Below are 26,496 nucleotides of genomic sequence, written 5' to 3' on the forward strand. Positions count from 1 at the left end.
TAGTGACTTTAAGCCCGAGCCAGTCACAGAGAGAGAGAGAAAAAGAAGGAGAGATTGTGTGTGTTGATACTTGAAATATTTGCGACTATGGAAGTTTCCAGAACCGAGTCGTCTGCTAGACAAGAGCATTAGCGATGCCTAAGCAGATAAGAAGACTTATGAAAAGGAGTGAGAGAATAGCAGAGTCTCAAGTGATATGGAAAAGTTTAGGATATTTTCCAATATCTTGGTTCTTAGATACGGGTTGGTAATGTAAGGACAACGGCGTTGGTGATAGTAGTAGTGCTGGTACTAGTGCTGGTCCTAGTACTAGTTCCAGTTTCAGAGCTAGAGGTAGTGGTAGTAGAGGTGGTTATAGAGCAGAAGCCCAGATGCTTTTAAGGTGGTAGTCGTGGATCCTCGTGAATGTCTTAGCTTTCGATAGTAAGCTCGGACATAAGCACTGTGTTTACCAACTAGATCGAACGATCCTCTCTACTGTGAAGGACCTCCTTCTAGCAGACCTCCTACAGTCTAGTTCTGCTACAGTGTTTGTTTGTTTGTTTGTTTGTTTGGTCAATCCTTCTTGCTTGTCCAAGGCAGCTGAGAAACTACCATCTTCTGAAATATTGCTTCTTAGTTCCTTAACAATTCCACAGTTTATTTCAAATATTGTACAATCATCTGTGTGCTGGTTAATTAATTGTTTGTCGATTGATAACTCAGTGTTACAGTAACTGAAGTTCAAAATTTAATGGGATGACAAATTAAATGGGCCGTTTCAAAGTTTTAATCATAGATATTTGTTACAGAAAGTATGTAATTGAGGATTTCTATTCACTTAGTATTAAATTTGTAGACTCTTTGGCTAATCGGATTTCAGTATGCGGATTTTTTCAGAACCAGGACATGCGGGCGTGGGCGTGGGTGGGTTTGCGGGGCTAAAGAGATGTCGGGTAAAGGGAAGGGAAGGGAAAGGGAATGAGTCGGAGTAAAACGGATTAACGGACGTTGCCGTACGTTTTTTAACGGTATATATTCGTTTTTAAATAAAATGCCAAGTGCACTTGAAATTTACGATGAATGTGTTTTATTTTTTTTTTCGGTTTTTTTTTTAGTTTTTCTCTGAAGTACACTTTTTTATGCACATGGTAATTGTTTCAAACTAAAATTATACCTAACTCATTGGTTTCCGTAAATTATTGTTGTCTATTTCTTTCAATTCGCGTCATTTTTTATCATTTTTTTTTTTTGGTTTATTACTTTTTAAAACTTGTTTTGTTTTATTGAAATAAAGCTATTTCACTTTCCGAGCTGGGAATCCGAGAAAATTTCTTGCTTTTTATGAGTCCTTGAGCAATAAAATTTAACGAGTACTTATCGTGCATATTTATTATTTATCGAGTATAGATTTTTTCTCGGTTGCGAAACAGAGAAGATTTTATTTTTTCCCTTTTTTTTTTATTATTATGATTTGAAAATTTTTTTATTTTATAAATAGAAGTCGGTCGTCGCGACGATTTATGCAAATAAAATATCAGCTTCGGTCCAGTCCGGGTGTCGTGTGGTTTTCGAACCACTGTTACCAGGTCAACCGACCGCATGTAAATCATCCGAGCACCTCTCTATAAATTACATCGACGCTGTTATCTCAATAAGTACAATTTTCTCTACTCATTCAAAATTATATATATTTATTATTATATAATTGCACATATCTCTCTAAAAAAAAATTTACCAGAATAATATTTCATACAAATTTATAATTGACCTCCAAAAATGTTTGATAAATTTTTTTGATAAATATACTCAGTAATTTTGATATCTGCATTTATAGGGTGGGCGGGCAAAAACGAGGTTCCTCCGAAATTTTATAAAAGAAATTTTTTTTTTTTTAAATGCTTCTTAAACATTCCAAAATCTTTTGTAAATATAATTGAACATTATTTTGAATTTTTTTTGTTAAACTTTTTCAAAAATCAAGTGTCAGTTGAAAAATGTTAACTTCTGTTTCATGATTAAAATTATTAAAATTTTGAAAAATATCATTTTTCATCATTTAAATTACTTACAAAAAAATTTAACCAAATTCATTTGAAATCTAGAAATTTTTTTTTCCTTTTTTAGGGAAGTAGCCCATTTTGCCCGCAAAAATGAAAAATTTTTCTACTTACTTGAATTATCATAAAAAAAAAGATTTAGCAAATTTGAATCCTCAAAAACTTGGTATGTCCTTAAGTACCCCGTTTTGCCCGGCCCACCCTAACATTAAAGAGGGTAAGGGGTAAAAGTCCGAATACAATTTTTCCATTAAAAAAAAATGAAAAAATTTTAGTAATCAATTTCCAATGACCAAATTTTTCCGTTACGTCCGCGGTTCTTCATCCAGTATTCAAAACTAAAATTCAAAAAATCCATACTATCTCCCGCGTTTTTTTCCTGTGGCCCAGCATAGAATTCACAATCGCAGTTAAACACCGACTTCATTTGACAGTTAATGATATTCACAAAGTCGATGCTGGCTAAAGTTGGATCGGCATCAAGTACTGCGGTTTTCTTCCAGTGGTCTTATTTGTGTCCTTGTGGGGTTCAGCATCGAGTCTTATAATAACTTGATGCGATCGTTGAGACCAGATGGAATGTAATCAGCTTGAGCAAGTAACCCTTTTGCAAGGGAGATATAATAATAACGTATTAATGGGATGGCAAGTAATCGATTAAGCTCTCCGGGTGTGTTTGATAGTCCGGTGCTCATCGGGGTCGAGGTTGGAGAAGCGTCAGTTGGCCAAGAAGGAATATCACTAGAGTTAAACCACTGGGTTACTTTTCCAACTATATTTTATATAGCTGCTACTACTCCTAGCATTTCTACTTCTGTTACCGTCACCATCACTATGATAATGATGACAATGATGATGACTTTGACTCCTACTGATGCACTCGGATTTAAACTCTGCTGTTTCACTTAATCCAAACTTTTGAATCCCATTATATATTTTTGATTAATCCAAAGTTACTTAGTAATAATTAAAGTCTACTAAAAGTATACTTATCATCTGGCATCGTCGTTATTTTAGATTGGACAACTACTGTGACGAACCAAACTACAACTACGACCTGCCTTAAAAACTTTTCTCGTCAACTAAATGGGAAAATTAAATATTTCTTTGTGGCCATTATGTTTAATTATGATAAATGTCCTCTTGGAAAATAACTTAAATCCTCAGACGCAAGTATCAAGATGTCTCATTTTCTCAAAATTTTACTCTACTATTTTATAATAACTAATTAGTCACTATAGATAACCCCTTCACTTTTTTAAAACTCTCAAGTCTTTCATAATTATTTAACGCAAGCAACTTGTATTTTTAGATTTTAATTTGTCTTGATTAATGTTTTAATAATTTATTACATTTTTAAGTACAGCTTTATTTAAATTTCCCACTCAAAAATTTTAATATTCACTGTAATGTATTAGTCATACTAAGTATCAAAAAATAAGTAATGCAAATTCAGGAAAATAATTTTTTTTTTAATTAAAATTTTTTTTTGATCCCTAGTATCTGATAAAATCCCACTCAATTATTAACGAGTGAATTTTTATAAAATTTATATTTTGCTTAATCTTGGAATTTTTTTTTTTTTTTAGGTTTTTTAATTTAATCCAATATCCATAGCATTGAAATTATAAACCGACCAAGTAAATCCGGTAATTAAAAAGGATCGGAAAAAGTAATAGTAATGGTTAATATATATGTATATATTATAGTATGTATGAAGTGAGATGGAAAATATATAAAATGTAGTAGTTGATGGAATAGAGTAAGTACGCGCTTGGCGAGTGGTACTTACTCGCCAGATAGTTGGATTCCCGGATTTCCGGGTGCACGCTGATTCAACATTTCCCGAACCATTTCGTAACATTCTCAGAGTCAGCTCGTAATCCACGTTACCTCGAGTCTATGTTTCGCATTGACGCTTTCCTGCCGGAAGTATTCGATTACCGTTGTGGTGAGATTTTATACTCATAAGGATATGTAGAAGATTTGTTCAAGTGAACAGCAAAAAATTTTTGGAAAATCTAAAAGTGTATAATTTAACTGCGCATGTTTATTTCAAATAGAGGAGATTGGGGTTAAAATGGGCCGCTTAAGAAATAAGGACATGTAATACAAGTGTCCATTTTGCCCCGCTCTCCACTAATTGACTTCCATAAATTATCGGAAACTGGACTCTTTTTGAAGCTAAAAAATTATGTTATCTGTTCAGTTAACAGAATATTTTTTGATACCGTCGATTCTACTTTGCTTGACCGAAAATAATCGAATCATTAATGAAACAACAAAAAAACAACAAAATCTAAATACAGTACAACTATATTCAAAAAAATCCATAGAAAAATAGAAAAATTTGAATCTGCCGGTTTTTTTTTTCATAAAAACTGTCATATTGGCGCTGCTGCTCGGTGGCAAACAGCAACAGTCAATAAAAAATGGCTGCATAAAGTCTTGTTTACATGTAAAGCCACCGGTTTTCTCAGTAATGATTTATTATAAAAAAAATTAAACGGACTACAGAATCAATTTTCAAAAAGAAAGAGCTCTGCATGATTCTGAAGACGGTAAAAAAAAAAATTAGGTCATTTCTTCAAGTCATTCTAGAGATATCTGACATACCATTTTTGAACCACAGACACAATGGACGGCGAAGACAAAAATTATTTTTTTGGCTTTTTTTAAAATAATTCGTATTAAATTAAAAAAAAGCAACAGACTCGTGAATTAGTATTTCTTTTCGATATTAATGAGCGAAATTAAAATATTAAACAAAATTTTATGTAAGTCGCGTGACCTTGACATTTTGAAAGCCAAGCTCCGCTTCGCGTTCGAGATGTCCAATTAAATAAATAAATGAGTTTCTGTGGAAAAAAAAAAAGTAACCGTACAGAAGAGTTTAGTTTGTGTGTAAATTATATAGCGAGTTGATAGACACTGTTTGGTGAATAGAGTTGGCTGTTTGTTACTGAAAAATTCATAAAACCCGGGAGCTCATTGCGTATTCTTAGAGGGAATTACTGTCAGAGGAAGGAGTCGTGTAGAATGGCCTAGTTGGAAGCTGGGTATACATTTATGCCGAGGTTTTAACTAAATCCAACTCGTCTCAATGAGATCGTTTATCCGAACCCGTGTATTATGAGAAAAACTAAAAGTAAAAATAAATAAAATTTAAAGAGGCATTACTAGTTCTAGTTTAAAAGACGTCAGAAATAGCTTGCGGATAACGAAAATGGACGCCAGTCGAAATTTCAAGATCGTTAATGTCAAAGAGTCCGAGTAAATCTTTTGGGACTTTGGTATAAAGTCGGATAAGACTTTTTCCAAAGTGAGTGCAGCAGAAACTAAAGCGTACCGGCAGTAGTAGCAGCTGTCTGTCTAGCTTCTAGAGAGTAAGAACTTTGCCAAGTAAAATTACCTACCATTTATATTAGTTTTCCGCCTATCTACTCGATAGAATAAAATAAACCTCAAGTTATATTTTTATGAAAATATAATAAAGAGTAGAAATAATATTACAACTATGGGATATTAAATATATCTACGAGGTCAACAGCGCCGATAAAAGGCATCAGATCATGAATTTGTGGTTATCGTAACGGGTTAAATTTTAGTGAATGGTGCTAATGGCGCCAGCGAGTGCAGGAATCGAGCCAATCGCAGCAAGTGCTCTTGCTCTGTAAATTTAATTTTTCTCACGGTAAATTGGTATTGGTTAAAAGTATGATTGTTGCTGTGCCAGCCACACAAGACAATTTTACGGTATTTGGTCAAAAGTACTCTCTCTCAAATACCGGAGGTAGTTTCTCGAGATCTTGTACCTCCACTCGATCTTGGCCATTTTCCAATTATCGGCATGATCATGCTCTGAATCTAAGTCTCGGTCTTGGTCGTGGTCTTGCTCTTGTGTCTCGTGTCTTGTGTCTTGATGCATTTGCATTTGCATCCTGGGCGTTCTTCGAAACTTGTTTCAATGCTAATACTACAGCTCTGTTTCTCGGTTATACCATCAGTGCGATTTCGCTTCTTCTGTTTCTACTTCACTTCACTACTCTGATATAGATATAGATATAGATCCTCTGTTATATACATTGATATAAATTCCTTATATCTATACCTATATCTATTTCATTCTCCTTCTCGGTGAGTCTCTCGACAGCAGAACTGCTGCGTCCCTATTTCCCTAGATTGCAATTGGTTTCACTCTCGGCAGACCAAACTAAACGTGACCCAACAAACCTCCACGCGTTCTAGTGGGTTCTATAAACTCAGTCTGACCGCAGCCCAACTTGACTACTGAGAATTCGTCGATGGTTCTTCAGCAAATTTCCTCCTATTGTTTGCACAGCGTACGCTAATCGTCGGACGAACAATGGACTCAGTTCACTCTAAATAGTTTTCATTTCTGCTAAAATTACAAATTTTTCCCTCATTCCCAAAAAAAAAAAAAAAAAAAAAAAACAAAAATCAAAAACTCATATTTTTTAATTTCACTCTACTTAAATAAATATATATCTTATATCATTTTAAATTTTACTTTATAATGTCCCATCCATAAATTTAAATTTAAATCCATAAATTTATCCAATTTATAATTCAAAATAAAATATACCTCATATATTTAAATAAATAAATTCCCCACTGATATTATAATAACGATAATCTTTCACCAAGACAGTAAAGAGATTACCGGCTAAAATATCAATATTGTCTTCCAATATTCAATTATTCAAATTTTTTTTTTTTTTTTGTAAGTAATATTACGATAAAAAAAAAGCAATCGGTTAAATGAAATTTGAATTCACAGAAAAAAAGTTTCTGACGTATGACAGAGAGTTAATTCTGTTAATTGAACCCCGTCTCTTTGTAGCTGTGCATCAGTAGCACCAGGAAGCAGGAAGTTAAGTACAGAGTATAGAGTACAGAGAGTAGAGTATAGAGTATAGAGTAGTAAGTAGTAAGTAGTAAGAGCGAGAATGAACATACGAGTTGGTTATCCGGTGCCTAAACTCCTATCTAGCGGAATATTCAGAGAAGCCCTGAGGAGTCAATGTTAACGGGAGAGTTTAAAACAAAGCTGTTTTCAACTAATTCACCCTAATGAGTCGGTTAACACGAGCATTGGGTTACCTCCAAGTTCCTATTAGCTTTCGCTGCTTAGTACCACAACGCAGTCTATTATATCCATCTAAATGCGACCGGGAAATGTAACACACGTACCTTCGTATATTCTACATGCATATAATACCCAACAATAACTAACAACTGATAACTAATCAACTTACTTGACAGCAACTTCTCATGACAATTTAATTAATTAATAATTATTTCCAAGTAATAGAGGGCTAATTTTACTTCAGATCAATTTTACAATCGAAATAACAGTGCACAGAAAAAAAGGTTTGGCTCAAGAAAATTTTATTTTTTAATTCATAATTTAAAAAATTTATTAGGACAAGTAAAAATTTTTCGCGCCGAAAAGTTCTTTTTCTGTGTATTTATATTTTTTTTTTTTTTTTTAATGAAAAAATCTATTTATTTAGTAACCCGAATTGACGTTAAAAAGATATTTTTTTTTTTGTAGAAAAAAAATTTAATTAAGAACTTTCACTAAATTTTTTCAATTTTCCCAGAGCCAATACAATTTTTTTTATTGCATTTGGATTTTATAAAAAAAAAGAATGTCAGATCTTGACGTAGCTGAGGTAGTTGTCAAGGTATTTGTTGTAGTCTTTATGTATTACTTGTAGTTGGTTCAAACGAAGTCGGATGCGAGTGATTCGACACGTACTATCCATCCCTTAAGGTATCTTTATTTTCTTTTAGCTTATACTTTTATTTCTTTTCATTTCTGTATTTATACATATATATATATGTGTGTGTATATGGATGTATTTGTATCGTCTTTGGAATCCAGTCCCGTAAATGCCAAGAATTTTTTTCCAAAGAGCTAGAAACTCGAACGTGATCTTTGAGCTCAAAAAAAATAAATAAAAAAAATAAATGAATAAAAAATGTTTTGCTAAAAAAAAAAATGAAAAAACTGTTCAGGATAAAGAGAATGCAAAAAAAAACACATGATAATAATGATGATAATAAAGATAGAGTAAATAAAAAATGAGTATGAGGATGGAGTTTATAAAGTTTTTGTTAATGTTTTTTTTTGGAGTTTGTCTGCAGTAATAATAAGAAGCTGTATATACTGAGGTTCAATTCTAGCTGAAAAATTTAAAAGCTATCTTGCGCATAAATTAAATGCAAACTAATTCATCTTTTGGTATAAAGTTAACTTTTAGATTGAACAAACTTACACAATTATTTACTCAACTACATACTGTGGGGTTACGAACGAGACATATATATGTATATATAACTTTTATATAAATTTATATGTATATTTTTCATTACCATAACTGAAAGGTACGCGTATAAAATAGTAGACTTGTGAACATAAAATACAGATACGCCTTGAAAACTCGTATGACTGCACACAGATGCAAGAAAAATGCGATACGAAAAAAAAAAAAAAAATTAGAGTGATTGGGTTGGACAGATTTATCTATTTGTGAAATTTGTGTACACGATCGGAGTATTGTCCGATCGTTGTCACTCTATTTTTTAAAAACATTGACTAAAATTTCGACATGTGTCTGTCAAAATACCGATAGTGCATCGCGAGCTCTCTTTTTAGAATTTTAATAGAGATTACACGATACAGATTACCCGAATGACTTATCGCGATAGCTTTTATATTAAAAAATAATTTTATTTGGCGGCCATAATCACAATATGAAATTTAACGATACTTAATTTAGTTTTGTGTCAATGCCATTTGATCTCTCATGGGAGCGTAAAGAAATCGTCGCGTCAAAGCTGAAACTCGAAATCAAGACGAATCGATAGTTGTAGTGAATAAAGTGAGAATGGAAGAGGAGGGTGGGGGTGGGGTTGATGGAAGTGCCAGCAATGAGGATGAGAACGACGAAGACGATTTCCTTTGAGCCGACATAGACGTGTCTTGGATGTCTTCGTCGTGTGTTCAGTCAACCAACAATCTCTTACCTTTCCATCAACTCTCACCTACACTCTATATATATCTATGTATATAAAGCTCGTCAATTTTCTCGTGTGAGACTTGAAGGTAATAGATAGGGGACCTTTGGTGTCGTTAGTTGATTCGTCTTCATTATAATCCGAGCTTACGTTACACATGATCTTTATGTCTCGTAACATACAAATATTTTCCTTTCTTTCCCAAAAAAAAAAAAAAAAAAAAAAAAACATCAATAACGTAAACTACATAAAAAAAAAAAACATCAATAACGTAAACTACATAAAAAAAATTATAGAAAAAAAAAAAAATGAAAATAATTAAAAATGTACGATTTTAATTTTGAAAAAAGTACTTAAGTTATTGAAAAATCCATTGAGGCTTAGAAGCTTTTGCGGTAAAAGAAAATGAATATAAAAAAATAAATCCCTTTAGTTTTTTGTTCATCTTGAAATGTTTTCGCATCTATACGCTTATTTCCCAGCATAAATTTTGCTGAGTTAGCGTTTAAATTTATTCCAATCGCTCGCTTTAGTCCGAGATAATTTCCGTGATCGAACGAATTTTTTATGTAATAATAATAGTAATGATAATCACAATAATAATCGTGATAATAATAATAATAATAATAATAATAATAATAATACTCTGTCGACGATAAAGATACGCCGTTGTGAAATATTTTTTCTTATACCTCGAATTTTTATCGTTAAAATTTATATTATTATCATTATTATTATCTTTTATTAATACTTTTTCCTTTCATATATTTGGCGGAGTGATATCGCGCTTACGATTGATTGAATGTCGGTGTCTTTATCGCCATTGCATTAAATAATTGAATAGGCATATAAATGTATATACTACTTTTTTTTTTTTTTTTACAAGTAAGACTTTAGAATAAAAAAAAAGTACTTTTATAGTTATTATTTTGAAGGTATCACTTGGAAAATCAGGGAGAGAGTCAGTGTTGTGGAAATAACTGGTTTGAGGAGGCTCGGCAATGTTTTTTTACGATGGCAAGTCATAAGCAAAAAGGAAATGGAAAAACATATACAAGTAAAATAATACCGAGGGAAAGAAAAAGATGAAGATAGTGATACAATTTAAATTTCATCAATGAAATTGTGGAGCGACTCACAACGACTGAACAATAGTCTTATATGGGGGTTTTAAAAATAAAATTAGATGAGAATGATATGAGACGAGTCGAGGCGAAGAGGAACAATATATATATATATATATATATAGATGGAGATATACATATTATATAAATAAAGAGGACGTATATGGAAGTAAGCGAGATTCTTGGCACGAATCCAGTTTTCGATCTCAAATGTTGTAATGGAGAAACTCGCGGTCGAGTAAAGTGCCCTCTTTCTTGCCTCGTTAATCGTCGTTGAATCTTTGAGGAGCCCGGTGTCGTTATATCAGCAGTTTCAAGTACGATGGACCCGTCTTCCATAGACTCGTTTACTTTCATTTATTTTTTTATTTTACTTTACAAGTATTTCTAAGACGACCAGCTCATTATAATTATGTTTGCTGAACTTTGAACATTTTCATTCTTCTGTATGGTTAATTTTTTAAATATTTATAATAGACGGAATACCGTCTCAACTGTCTTTTTTCTGTCGACAAACGGAATTCAAAAAATTTTTAGCTCACTCGAGTCCTAGAGTGTAACTGAACATTGAAAGCTCACTACGCTTCGTATTTTTAATGAAAGTTAAATGGCGTTTGAAACATTTACCCGACGATTGTTATGAAGTTTGGCAGAGAAAAAAATTCATTCGTCTTGAGTTTAAAAAATTTTAAATCTCCGTGTAAAATTATTTTTATGAGGGAAAAATGCCCGCGGCCATTTTTCCGGTGACCCGCCTTGCCCCAGAAATTTTTTTTTATAACTTCATATATCGGGCATCAAAAAGCTCGTGATTTTTAAAAAATAATTTAAACTCTTATTTTATTTAAATTAAATTATAAAAATAATTTATAATTAAATTGAAACATTTTCATGTAATATTAATTTATCAAAATATTTGTTTTTAATTTTAATGAGCTATCAATATTTTCATTATAATAAAATATACTTAATGGATTTATTAATTAATATTTCAGTAGTAAAATTAATACTGACGTATTAAATTAGTGAATTTCTCTTCATACATGGAGAAAATTTAATTTTAGTTACTGGGGATATCATAATTACATAGTTGCATTGAATAATTAAACAAATAACAGTCTGTCTACATACGCATGTAACATTCGTCGGATTATAAACCCAAGTATAGGATTACAGTTGTGTATTACACCATACAAATTTACGTGAACGAATGTAATGTATGTGTATTTAGGTCTGTAGGTCATTTGGTGAATGAGCTACAAGACTATTCTTGTCATTTATTTTACGTCATTATCATGATCATCACCCGTCACTTATCCCTTAGAACGCAAGTGCAAGCGATAAATGTTAAAAGTAACTTTATACTTGAGGTAACGCACCAAGAGTAAGTACGATGAATTTTCTCGGGCGCTATAATGCACAAGTACTTGAACAACGATCATACTTAACCAGCCAACCAACCAACCAACCAGTAAGCCAGCGAGCCAGAAGCAATAGTATAAGTAGTAAAAGTATGTGTACGTTAAGACAGTGAAGGACTTTGTTTTCGCAATCTCTCGTCGTTGTCGTCGTGCATTCAGTGTGCACTTAGATGGTGACTTGAGTGTTACAACTTTTACTCAGCAGGAAAATGAGAAGTTATTGTTCGACCTGGCTCTTAAATTTCGGAATTCGTATATCCGAGTTCCGGCTGATGTTTGTCCTGGGACAACATCATTCTCTAATTCTCTCTCTCTCCCTCTCCTTCTTTATTATTATTGTTTTCTTTGTCTTTTATGATACTGAAGACATTGCCCTCGATTGCAACACAAGCTGCTTGCCACTTCGGCATTATTTTCAAAGGAAATGGCTCCTGGCTTCTGTTGATATAAATAACTTTCATGTTGCCCGTTAGTCTTCTCTTATTTATTTAAATTTACTTTTAAAACCCGTAAATTGGGGTAGTTTCTTAGCAAACACTTAGAACACTCGTGATATAAATTATAAGTCAGTGTCATAAGAATTTGATAAATAAATTGGGAAGATATTTTGTGATCTTGGAGTAGATCAGTTATGGGGAAAATTTCTACCTATAAAGGTGACTTTTGAAGGCGACCAAAGGAAGTTGAAGGTGACCTGAAATTTTCGGTTGACCTGCAGAACTTTTCAGAAATCCAGATCCAGTAGATTTTTTACTTTTTATTTTCGTTTCGGAAAAAACGTTTCGATTTTCATGTACATGATGAAATTTGATTTCTTATCTAGCTCTAATTTACAAATATCTCAAATTTCGTCGAATTCTGAATGACAATTCTAAAACCGACCGTACTATTATAAGAAAATTTTGTTTTTACAAAAGTTAATTTCTTTTACTCTGTCCATTTTCACGTTATCAGTGTAAGTCATTACTTGCAAATACAGTTTACCCTGAGTAAATCATAAAATAATTGTCAAACATCAGCAAAACACACTTGACATCCAACGTCTGCAATTCTTTAAAAAAAACTATATTTTATTTTGTAAGTAGATTCGTCAATGGATAAGAATTCAAAATGAAAGAGTTTCCTTGGTGTTGAAAAATAGCATTAGAGTATTTGGATTTTAGATATCGACTGCATCACATTCTAGACACGTGAGAACTTTAATGGAAACTCGTCTATTATCGGGATCCCTGTTACACTATCATTGCTTCTTTCTTATTTTATTTTTTCTCACTCACTCACTCACTCACTTACTAGTTTACTCGTTCACTCACTTATTCCAGTCTTACGTTTCCTTAAGGATACATAAAAATGTAATGGAAGGATCATCAGGTTTGAACGGTAACGAGATAGACGCTTAGCCATCGTGTTACATTTGCTAGTGGTTCAAAATGACCGAGATGAGGAGGTGAGAAGTGCGGTCAAGTGACTTTTTCAGACTCGTCGAGAAGAAAGCCGTGGTGATACATATGCTCATGACATCTGTTGTCGTATTGCTACTCGGTACCAACCACCAATAGTAGTTGTGGCAGTAAAAATCCAAGTAGAATACAACTTGAAGTAGTAGTGGTTTTTGTAAATGGTGGAGTGAAAAAGAATAAAAATAAAAAAGTAAAATAAGAAAAATTGAAGTGAGGGTTGAACAAAGTCACAGGATAAATCGTTGTTCACGAGTCGAGACAAAGCTCTTGGGGATATCCGCGAAATCCTTTTGCAGATGCGAAAAATCTTGGAGACGTTGAATGCTATATGAAATGCCAAATTATATATTTACGTCTGCTGAACACTTATATATATGTATATATATATATATATATATATATATATATATATATATATATATATATATATATATCTACAACCACAGGTTGATACGTTAATATTTCATACTTTATGACGTATTCCATATGCTCATTGTCATTTATTAACAGTTTAATATTTTATTATTTACCCAACTTTATTTTATATTAGAGCTGAAAAATATTCATACATTTAAGATTTTTTACCGCGTATTTTATTTATTTTTTTTTTACGAAAATAAATGTCTCCGTAGCATTGAATTATTTATTTTTAATATTTTAATCATTGTACTTTAGTTGAATTTTTCTGCTGTCATAAATTCAACAATTGTATTGTGCAAAAAAACAAGATTATTATTATTATTATTATTATTATTATTATTATTATTATTATAACCTTGTTAACCCGTTTATTTGTTTGCTTGCTTTTTAAATTTCATCAAGTAATATTTATTTTTTAATAAAACCATTTATATTCAGTATTTTACGTTTTTTATTAATTATAAATTTTTAATTATTTAAAATATGAGAAAAAAAAAATGATGTCTCATAGAAAAACAAAATGGGTTTTTTGTTAAACAAAAAATAATAATAATAATGCTGGGTAAATATTTGATGAAAATTTTAACCCAAATATATTTCCACTTTTCATAATAAATTTTTTATAAATTTTTCAACCCGCATCTGAATTTTATGGCATAGAAAAAAAAAATAAATATAAATTTCACTTTAGAGAAATGTAAAAATCGTTTATCATAAAAAAAAGTTTATCAATATTTGATTGAAATTCCAGTGCAATATTTTTATGTTTTTTTTTTAACATAAAAATTCTAAACAAAGATTTATAATAAAAAAATTGAAATATAAGTAGATTAGCATATTTTATGGATAAATCACGTATGCACCAAAAACGAATATTGTAAAACAAAGAGAAATGTTTTAAAAAAAAAAAAAAAAGGAAAAAAATATAGACTCTATCAACGCGGGATGGATTTATGAGAGGACATTCAAGTTTTCTTACTCGCTCTGGCTTTCATTTTTATCCGTTTGTTCGGTTACTCACTCCGACAGCTACCGGATTGAATAATTCAAAGCGTACTCACCGACCACGTTGAGGGTATAGTTGAGGGACATCTTCGGTTCTGTGCTGACTTGGCATTCGTAGACGCCCGAGTCTCGTTCCTGCGGCGACTTTATCTGCAGTGTCCAATTCTCAGACTTGTCCGGATGAATGACTTGAAATCTCAGGTCAGATGTATACGTCGATATTCCCGCGCTTATTATGTGCATGTCACGTTGCCGCATCCACGACACCTAGGCATCAAATAAAATAATCATTTTTTCATTTATTTTCAAATTTACATACTGTCAAAATTTTTTGTGTGAAAATGCTCCCCGAGGACTTTACCCGGTTTGCTCGTGTACTTTTAACACGTGTTTTCTTTTACACCGTTTGGTGTTACTAGTTCAAATATTGTCCGATAATATAATCTGTACATTGACGAAAGATTTATTTGAGCCGAAGATATCGTATATTTGAATATGGCCAAATATATATTCAATTGTAAGAAAGACGTGATATAATTGAGCAATTTAATGGTGTGAAATAAGTGATTTATTTGGGGTAAAGAAATAATCCAATCGCTGCAAATAAAGGTGAGTTGGGCCATGTGCTTATTGCCAAATTTTTCATTGTCATAAATTTAATATCTTTATTACAAATATATCAATTACTTACCACAAATAAATTATATATATTTCAGTCAAATCAGAAAATTATTTGAATCGTCATATTTATTTGGGACAAATATTTATTTTTTTCAGTGTAGTTGAAAATTTTCAAATAATATATAAGTCGAAGTAATCCAAAGTTTTAAATAAATAACTTATATATTTACACGTACGCAGGGCCGGATTTAAACTTAATGCCGCTTCTGGGTACCGGAAAAAAATCCGCCCCAATGCTGGAATTTTACTTGTACTTATAGTTTATATATTTTATTTTTCAAAATTTTGCCGCCATAAAGAATTTGCCGCCCTGCGCACTTGTCCCGGTTGGCCCTAGTGTAATTCCACCGCTGCACGTACTTCCAATTCGCACGGTCCAAAATTTAACACCGTGTGTTGTATAACTTTCACACCAGCGTTGTAAATTTTAACACCAAATTTGTCAGACTGCGGACTCAAAATTTTTGACAGTGCATAGCGATTGAATAATTTTAATCCATCACATTACTAAGTCTCTTCAAATTTCTATTTTAGCTACACACTTTAACAACACTTTACAAAAATTATTATTCATCCGTCGAGTTTGTTGTACCTTCATACTACTTTGTTTTAATGAACTAATTTATTATATATATATATATATATATATATATATATATATATATATATATATTTTTTTTTTCTTTTTTTTTGTGCCTTTAAATTATATTATACGAACGATAAGTATCACCAAGGGCAGACAATAATTTTTTTTAGAGACTAAGAGTCAAGGAGAGAACTTAATAAAGTATGTATAGAAATATATATATATAAGGGTCGACAAAGAAACTAACGTGAGCCTTCCTGAGGGAGCGTAACCTTTGCAAATTGGATCCGCTTCCATCTTAAAACGGACAGAAAAAAAAAAAGGAAACGCTGAGAATTGGAATTCACTTGAAATATATATATAATATACATACATGTATATGTATATATATATTTCATGAATATGTCACGGTTCGCCAAATTTCTTGATAGTCTGAATTTAAAAAGATTCAAGTGTTTTTATAATGAGCGCGAGACTAAAGCAAAGAAAGCTATTGTATAATTTAACAGTTTTTGAAAAAAATTATAATTTATAGCAATATTGACGATTATTATAATTAAATTATTTTTTTTAAGAGAAATCGTTTTAGTAATAAAATTCCGTAATAATGTGATTGTGGGAATGAAAAATAGTATTACCGATGGATAATGTCTAATTATAATATTCAAAAAGGCTTTTAAATGGAGAATGCTTGGGGTGTATGTTCCTGAAGGCGGCGGTATAGATATTCAGCCGAGGAAAATGATAGAGCTGTTCATCTTCGTCTTATTCATCTCATTCTTCTTATATTACAACTACTACTATTGCTTCTGCTTTTGCTTCTGCTTCTGCTACTTATTCCTGGTGCACTTATTTTCCGGGCGATGCACATTCTTGGTCTTTATCCTAAATTGAAAGGTACTCGCTTTCTGCGGTCTACTCTTTTAGTCTTTGTGACAAGTATTTTGCTAAAGAAAATTTATTTTCCTGACAGTTACTGTATTATTCTCACTTTAGTAACCAACAAATTACATTTTTATTTTTATATACATTATTTATATTTAACATATTATTATTCTTATTATTTTGTCACAATGATTTTTTTTACTCAACGAAATTTAAATCTCAAAAAATTTTATTAAATTAAATGAAGAAATTACTAGATAAAATTTTCAAAAAAAATTTTTTAATTTAAAGAGATCTAGAGTAACAGTACCAAATATCAACCGTGCTCCAATTAACGACCGGGCTCAAAGACTTAAAAATTTTGAAATTTTGAAATTTAAATTTAAATCTAAATTTAAATTTAAAAATTATTGACAGTCTTTAAGTACCCGGTCATTAATTGGAACACGGTCAATATTTGGTACTGTTATCTTACATGAATGTCTGAGTAAATTTACATAAATTTTAAAGATCAACGCAGATTTAAATTTTAAAAAATGAATTTTAATTAAAATAAAAATTTAATTAAAAAATAAAACATTTAAAATCCGAATATTTAAAATCCGAAAACAGTAAAATTAAATGAATAAGCAACTGTAAAAAGTAATTCTGTGATGCATTGACAGCCTGAGGCTAAGAATTCCAGTCCAATAACCATTTACGTATTAAACCAAATCGATTGGGTTCATTTGCTGTAACCATTGAGCTGTAATCGTTAACTAAATTTTCGGGTTATGATCAAATCATCTTGTCGATAAAATAATGCCTTGAGCGTAGGTACCAATTGCCGTAACCGGCTCTAACGGTTTAAATTTTTCTACACTTTTTTCCTCATTGTTTAGTCCATACCTTTTTTTTTTCATTCATTACTATTTTTTTAAAACTCATTTTCTTTTTCATCGTTACGCCCGGATACAAGAGCATAATCGCCAGCGAAAAGGGCCGAGAGAAAATGAGAGCAAGTAAAGTCGAACAAAAAAAATAAAAAAATTTATTGCAAAAAAGCTCTTACAAGATGGAGCCCTGTGGTACTTTAGGCAAATTGTTCGATTCGAATGGTGCGAATAAAAACTAATATGGCTCTTTTATAACATGTATATTGTGTTGTGTGAGGAATGTCTAAAGAGATAAAAAAAAAAAAAAAAAAAAAAAAAAAAAAAATATATAAATAGAGGAAATGAGAATAGACTCATTTTGTTTTGCTTTTGCCGCATAAAAAGTAGAGCACGGAATCGTGCGTTTATTGCCTTCTGGACATTGCAAAAAAATTAGTGAGAAAAACAGAGGGAGCTTTATGCTCATGAGAAATACGAGCTCAAGCTCAACATGTCATCCTTTGGTGTCTCGCGTAAAAAGTGTCAAAAATGAAAAGTATAAAATAGTGGGCGTAAAAAAAATTTTAATTAAACTCATTATCGAAATGAATTAAAGTTCGGATAGAAAAAATTAAAATTACAAAATAAGTTAATGTGCAAGAAAAGAATAATTAATAACTGAAATACTTGAGTTTAAATGCATAAAATAATTCAAAAGTTATATTTTAATAATTTATATTTGAATAATTTAGTTTCGAAGCTTATATATATTATATTAATAGACTGTTCAAGTTTTAGTGCCCAAGTTAACATCTTCTGGCCATCAATTATGTTCACGAGATACTGCTAGCTATGAAACTTAACAATAGAACGTAATTATTTAAAAGTACATTATTAATTTAGATGTATTTAAAATATATTTAATACAGAAAAAAATATAATATATGAAAGCATTAAAAATTGACAGCACTTGGCGTTTAATTTTTATGGAAAAAAATTATTTTATCACTCGGGTGTCATTAAAGTCAACAGCTCATGTGTCGTCAAAATATTTAAATGACATTAACTTTGAAAACTGTAAAAAAAAAATATTACGATACAGTCTCCATATGAATCTACTGTGCATCGATTTGGCTGCATAAAATTTTTTATTTGATAACCAGGAAATCATAAAACATGTCCATAAATAAAGTTATTGGGTTTAGAGTAATTGACAGAAATTGATAAAAAAAAATATCAACATTCGAATAAAGTTTTTAAAAAAAAACGACAGAATGAAAAATAGATTTAAATAATTTGCGTATGGTAATTTTGTTGTAGAGTATGAAAATAAAAAAAAAAAAATGTATAAGCAAGCGTTCAGGCTCAAGTTATTCTAGTAAAGTTTAAAGCCAAGGGTTTATCGTATACAAAATCAAGGAATGTCGTTAAGCAAACGAATATTGGCAATAAACTGGCAATCCAATTTAGCAATAGGTATAAAATAGTATTCAACTACTACTTATTTTCATGAAGACAGGGTATAAAATAAAGCCGAGGACAGCGAGATGCAGGGATATGCCAAGAAGTGTCGATGTGTGGGCGTCAGGTTGCGGTGCAAGGAACCGAGAACCGAGACTGGGACCTAGGGCAATCCAAGTACAGCGTGCCAGTACTAAAATGCAAATAGTGTCGATTCGCGCGTACTTATACGATCCCCAAGCGCTTACTCGTACCACACTAGTTTTCCCAGACGGTTTTCAATGCTGATGCTCAGCGCGAGCGAGTGAGTGAGCCGGTGAAAAGTAAAAAAATAAAGTTAAAGTAAAAGTAAGAGACAAGGAAACTTGGTCTTTCTTTAGCTCCCGTTGATCTTAATTCCCGTTTCTTTTTCACTTTTCTCCGCATCACAAAGACCGATCAAATTCGTGAACATCCGGTGGATTTAAACTTTTTAAATCGACGTTACGTTAAGTCCCGCGGCATGACTATTGAAAAAAGATACTCATTCTCTTCTTCATCTTCACATTCAGTCCTTTATCGTCTTCTATTTCTGCGCAGTAACCTTTTGTCATTATTCTTTAAACTAAACTCATCTTTCTCTCCACTACTTATATTCTCAAACTCAACTCTCCATTCCTACGGTTTTTTTATCATTTTATTTCTTCCTTCTTATACCATAGACATTAGCATTAAGAGTTTCGGATCGCTTCTGTGGCGCAAACTTTTGCCGAGAGTCAGTAGTCTCGTAGGAGAAGGTTGCCGAGATTGAAAACTGGGCCGGTGCAGCTGAATCGAAAAGTAATCTATAGTCGAGTGAGTAGAACCGCCACATTGAATTCGGCTTTCAATTCACTTCCAAGACCCCAAACTCCCGGGATTTTTTTAAAACTTAACTTTATTTTTTTTCCCTCTTTACCTCACCGCTCCAGCTTTGCCCCATTGCTCCGCAGAGACCAGGAGGAAGAATGCTCAAGGATGTAACTAACTTTTACAATTTCGACACGTAACTTCATCTCCGACATTTCCAGCTACGCTTCATAGATTTCTATCTCTTTCTAATTTATATCCACTAACAATCCCTTTATCTTTACCTTTCACTCACTATCCCCTGGCTTTATATATATCTGCAAATGTACATGTATATATATATATGCATTTATATGTATATGTGCACAATCATTGGGTTGAGAAGTCACTTGGCTCAATAGATCAGTGAGTGTGTGCAGCGAATTAATTGCATCCCAGTATTTAGTAATTACAGTTAAGGTAATTGAGTCTCTGAAGGTTATTCCCCGCAAGAGCAATCGTATTTTCAAATAACTGTAATTTTAATTAAAATACATTATATATATTAATTCCCTGTGCTGCTGTGGCGCCAATAAAAATTCAAATTTTTTTTAAAACTCGAAGTGTGTAATCAGTTGGAATATAAAAGTGTAATAATTTAAGCCCGCCCTAATTAAATGATCTAGTTGGGTATTGGGCTGTGACCGTAAGAGAAAATCCATTGGAGATTTATGATAATTAATTCTGAGAAACGTCATGCAGTTGAGTTACATATGCTGGCCGAGGACGATGACAACGACAACTAGGACTTGGCGAGTTAGTTCAGATATATATCACACTCATTACAGCCCGAGTCAGACGTGAATATATTCTCAGAGACAGATAGGGATTCGCTTACTGGTTAATTAATATATAGTCTATCCAGTTTCAATATCCATCTCATCACATCGACATTCCATTTCTCAGTAATACCGATGCCTCTGGACCTGGCATTATGTCTCAAAGCGTATCACTTTTAGTTTCATGTGACGTATTAATTTACCTCAACATTTCAATTAGAATGCTTCAACATCACCTCCAATAAATTTATCGACTATTTTTAATCAACTGACTTTAACATTTTTTTTTTTTGTAACTTCCCGCTGTGAAAATTTAAAATAAAAAAAAAGGCAAGTTATTAATTTCGGTTCGATTTTATAAAATCGACTTTTTTCTCAACAGAGACCCTTGAGTTGTAAAAAAATATCCGATGGACACACAGAGCAGATGCCCATACACAACCCAGACACATGTCCCTGAAACTGGACACAGAGTAGATGCCAAGACACATAAAGAGAAGACGCCCATGCACACGGGTCTGAGATTGTTCCAGATCTCTAATAATTTTATCCTTTTTTTTACGTCATTGCAAATATCGGAGCTTCATAACATTATTTTAAGATGTCACATGTCACATGTTAATTAAAATAAAAACATACCTAAAATTTTTTAAACTTATATTTTTTATTTAAAACTGACTAAGAACTCCGAACACATGCTCTGAAAATAAAGATATATATGATATGTTTATTTTAATTTTTTTTCTTTTTTTTTTTTTTTTTCCACTTATTCGTACCGCCAACTCGAGCACGCGCGACTCATAACCACAGTGGCCACTAATAACGACAACGCTGCTAAAAAAAATTAAACTTACTGCCCTCATCAGCAGTTTCATTTCCCTCAGTCATTCGCGCGGTTTAATTATAATTATTAGTCAAAAAAAAAAAAAAAAAAAAAATAACTAACAAATAATTCAATAATTTAATTAAAAAAAATTGTCTGCACACATGAATAAATAGTATAATTCGCCAATTAGTTGTTAAGCAAAAACAAAACATATATAAAATTTACTGTGGGTTTTAAAATAAACGAGTTCATAACTGTGGAAAATCCCGTTGATTTATTAAACAACCAACTGACGTTTATTGTGAATAGCGGTAACGATGGTCCGTGAAAATCCAATCATGAAAATATTAACTTTCCATTGAGAGTGTGCATACACGTAAATTCAAATTTATTTATTTATAAATAGATAAGCTTAATTAATTAACAAAACAAAGCAAAAAAAATTTTTTTCTCTTGTTGCTGATGTTAAATAACCGATTTATTGTTATACACACGAAAGGTAATTGATGTACAATAAACCAATTAGATAATTGTGTTGCAAGTTTCGAGAAAGTTCTGCCGGCATTATTACTGTAAACTTGTGACTCTAGTAATAATAGGTATATATAATAGGCGCAAAGTCTCTATTGAGCTAAGTAAAAAGAGATCAGAGGCAGCGCAAAGTAGCTGCTCGTTAGGAACCAGCTTGTGTCTGTGATTATCCCATATCTTCTCTGTGCGCCTACTTCTCTCTGTAATTAGCTAGCTCGGTTCACAGTATGATGCACCAATGTGCTGTTTAAAACTTTACCATGCCCATGTACAAATAGGTCGACGTATGCTTTACTTCAGCACTTAATAAAACTAAAGTAAATGCAGAGATGTCAAATTGATTATCAAGTACTGTCGACTGCCCATTATAAGCCTGGTCTAGGGGACGTACGGGAAATTTTTCTCGTAATTTCAGTCTTCTCAATTTTAACGGAAGCTTATAACGGGATGTCATACGAAACTCAAAAAAGTGGTTAAGTGGGAGAAGCTGTTTGGACTCAGTAATTGTCGATTGAGGGGAAGAAGCTTTTGAAGAAGAGGTTAATGGCGGGTAGTCAGCTGTAATTCAAAAAAATTTTTTGTATGTAAAAAAGTTAAATAGATGGCGGGTAACTACTCGAGGTTGGAATTATCGGAAAAGTTGAATACGATCAGTGGATAAAAAAAACCGGATAATTTTAAAAAAGCGAGATTTATAAAAATAAATATATGAATAGAAGCGAGCGGCGATGGATAAATAAAATAAGGATTCAAAGAATTTTGAATAATTTGTTCTCGAGCAGACTGTCGATAATTGCGAGGCTTATTCTATTTAAAGGATTCAATTACTTCTTGGAATTCACTCCATAGCAGCTTCTCAGCAGTTAATTAATCTTTATAATCCACAGATTGTAGGTGGCACGACTCACAATCGTTTATCTTTCTTTACTTCATCTCTCGCTTTAATACGGCCGTTGACGTAGACGTAGATGTAACTACTATTCCATCCTTCTCTGCCTTACTCACTTTAATTGTGATTAACGTACGGCAAATTGATCAATTGGTTGTCTCATAGAATGAGCTTTAACTATTTCAAAACTTTCTACAGCCACGTACTCTCTTATATCCATTATTCACAACTACGCCGTGTTTCGGTATTTAACTTTGTCATGTGTTTGACAATTTATGATTGTAAATTTATCAGAAATTCAGATAATTAATAACAATTACGCTTCGATTGCTTACAAATTGCTCTTTAGAGCAAACAAAAGTTTTGAGGTTTAGAAATTCCTGTTAATTAAATTTATTATTGACATCAAATAATAATAATAATATAAAACATTAATTTCTTTTGTTTTATTTATAATATTTCTTATTTCATGTGAAACAAAATGCTCGAGCCAGTAGTAAGCTGTCATGCTCGTCAGTTTTCCCTGTCATTTCATATATTTTTATTATTTGTTATCACCTTTTTTTAGCTCTACTTTTTCCACGTGTCATATATATGTATATATATATATATATATAAGTAGACATACGTATGTAATTATACTAAAAAGAGAAGGAAAGAGAGAGACAGAGTAAGCACATTTTCATTGTCAGCAAAATGTGGCAAAATACATGTGAAGTAATTTTCGAGAGAAATTAAAGTACAGGTGCAACAACAACTAGTATGGGAACAGGGAAACTGAAAGAGTGAAACAGTAGACAGAAAAAGAGAGAACAAGTGAGAAAGGGTGAAAGATATCATATATATAAGAGAAACAAATAAATAGTACAATTGTACGTTTGCTTGAGTTGGCTGTTTTATTAAACGTAATTTTCGTCTGTCATGTTCGAGACACAGACAGGTATATACCAAGTTGTTATTTTTACCTACATCAATTTTCTATAAATGTTTTACTGAAATTTCGTTTGCTACATTCATTAATTAAAGTGCCGGCGGGCATTTTAGTAGTAACGGAATATATATCGTAATAACCATTTTTGTGAAAGTAAACTGTTAGGTTAGAATAACAAAACATATATATGTATATGTAAGTAGATGAACAAATAAACAAAGGTATTTATTTTCATCAGTGATTGATAATTATTTGCATAAACATAACTGATGAAAGAAGTATAATACTTAAAGAGATAATAATTAGACGGGATAATTGAAATAGATGAAATGGCGGAGGGAATTCTTGAGGAAGAGTATAATGTTCCTGTCGACTCATTCCAGAGATTCCAGACAAGGGAGGGTTTTCTCATCAGCGTCCAACGGCATCCACGGAAGACCTTTCGCCGCAAGTCAGAGATAGTCAAAGCTGCTCGAGCAACTCGACTGGCCAAAGTGAACGACGTTTGAGCCACAGTCTCATTTCCGTCGGTTCTTGTGTCTGTCGGATCTGTCATCATCCAAGTGGTATTACTGAGACACTTGTGTCACCTTGTAGGTAAACGCTGCTATATACACAGATCAAAGACCAAATTCATTTCATTCGAGCTTACTGCTACTCATTTTATTTATTATAATTAATTTACATAAGTGTATACCCTATTCTGTCATATATTCACTATTATAATTAAGATTATATATATATATATATATATATATATTTTAATGGAGTGTACTTCAAAGTATGAAGAAAGTTATCCGTCCCTTTAACAAGTGCTTTTACTAGTCATCATTTTCCCGTCAAAGAGTATACAAGTAGTTAGAGAAGGAAAACGAGAGGATAAAAAGAGAAAAGTGAAGAAAACGCTGCTTTTACTCCTTCATTTTAACGTTCACATAAATGTAAACTTTGAAGATGTATATATATATTGAAATAAGCTACGCTACGAAAACGACAACTACTATGCTATAACATCGTTGTAGACGACGTCGACGACGGAGGCGACGACGTTATAAGATTTGCCTTTATTACTGTCAACATGTGCTACTTTTTTCACTATTTCTGTAAGCAAAACTACTCTACGATCAACAATACGCTATCAGTATTCACTTGGCTTAAACGCCCAAGCGACTTTTCCATTATTATCAACAAATAGGATTCTCATAAAATTATCATTTTTAAAATCCCAAAACTTTTAGGGTTTTTTAAATTTTAAAAAATAGTTGGCCAATTTATAAGTTTTATAATGAGCTTGATTTTACCAGCATTCAGCCTTTAAAGTTTACGCATAAACTCACTAATAACAATTATCATAAAACATTTAATTACGAATTTAAATATGGAAACAGCGATAACCACCCGACATTTATTTATAAATTTATGTTTATATTCATATTTATAATAACAAGTTAATTTTGAATTACTTGGAGATATTTTTAAAACTTACACAAGAGATCCAAGTTTTTTAAATAATAATAATTACATTTTTAATTTTATCAGCACGTAAATAGAAGTACTGACTTGGATAATGACAAGCAGTTATTAAATTATAAAACCTAGATGTCGTCTTTCCGATGTATATATAATATGACTTGTAGTTAATTATCTTCAATTATGAATCACAAACGTCGACGTTGGGGTTCGTTACTATTCAAACATCCGTCGGGTAGTCTCTCACTATTATATATATATATATATATGTATATATATATACATCATTTGTATGCTTCACTACTCAACCCTCGAGGTTCGTCACCTTGTAGTTTTATCGTCTAATCGAATTAGGAATAGAAACATCGTGAGATTTAAATCTTAGCTCCGTACTAGCGAGTAAATAAATAAATATACCCAGGAAAGGAACTAACACGAGAGTCACCAGTCAACCTGTACTATCAAGTTACTGGAAACCAAACCAGCGCACAGAATTCAAGTTAGCAGAGAGAAAGATTTAACGTTACTACGCAGCATCAAGTAATTTTTTACACTCGTACTCAACTTGTAATTGTAATAAAGATTTTACCTTTTAGTACTTCCCTACTGCTTTTACTTCTGCTTTGCTGCACTACTCGAATACTTACATCTATTCATTTTCGTTTCGCTTTCCGTCTACTTCTCTATATCCTATATATTTTATATACTAAATATATATATATATATATACACATTGTGACACAGTCGAGTGTAATTGCAATTGCCGACGCAGGTGCAATAGTTGTCGACATGTTTCATGAGACTTATATATTTAATATTATATATAGTTATAATTTATGGATGAAAAGTTCAAGCGAATTGATGTTTTCTCACTCACTCTGGACATTTACCATTAGCACGAAATTTAATAATACGGTACTTTAGTAAATTCAACTGTTTAAAATTAGTATGATGAGTTATTATTTAGTATATATTATGTTTTATATATTTATGTTATATAGAGCATTGTAAGGGACAAAAAACATTCATATTGTGTGGAGTTATTCATAACAGATGAAAAGTTACCGACCACTCTTTACAAATAGTCATCCTCATTTATCTTCATTTATCCTCATATGGGTCTGGATTCGAAAAATAAATTTTTCTTAGGACTTTTTCGGACTTTTCCTATTAGAAGACATCGTAATGAACAAAAAACGTCAGTATTATGATGGGTTATT

At 31.9% G+C, this 26,496-nt stretch overlaps 1 protein-coding gene across 2 annotated transcripts in view; it reads right to left on the minus strand.

Moving 5' to 3' along the window:
• The window catches only part of LOC103568826 (zwei Ig domain protein zig-8), a 116,176-nt gene that overhangs the window by 18,475 nt on the left and 71,205 nt on the right, over window positions 1-26,496 (minus strand). For both annotated transcript variants that reach the window (XM_053737155.1, XM_008545802.2), the window contains exon 3: window positions 14,573-14,783. In XM_053737155.1, the coding sequence (XP_053593130.1) occupies window positions 14,573-14,783 (211 nt within the window). The remainder of the gene's footprint in view (window positions 1-14,572; window positions 14,784-26,496) is intronic.

Source organism: Microplitis demolitor, chromosome 3 (genome assembly GCF_026212275.2).
Source record: "Microplitis demolitor isolate Queensland-Clemson2020A chromosome 3, iyMicDemo2.1a, whole genome shotgun sequence".
NCBI classification, from domain to species: domain Eukaryota; kingdom Metazoa; phylum Arthropoda; class Insecta; order Hymenoptera; family Braconidae; genus Microplitis; species Microplitis demolitor.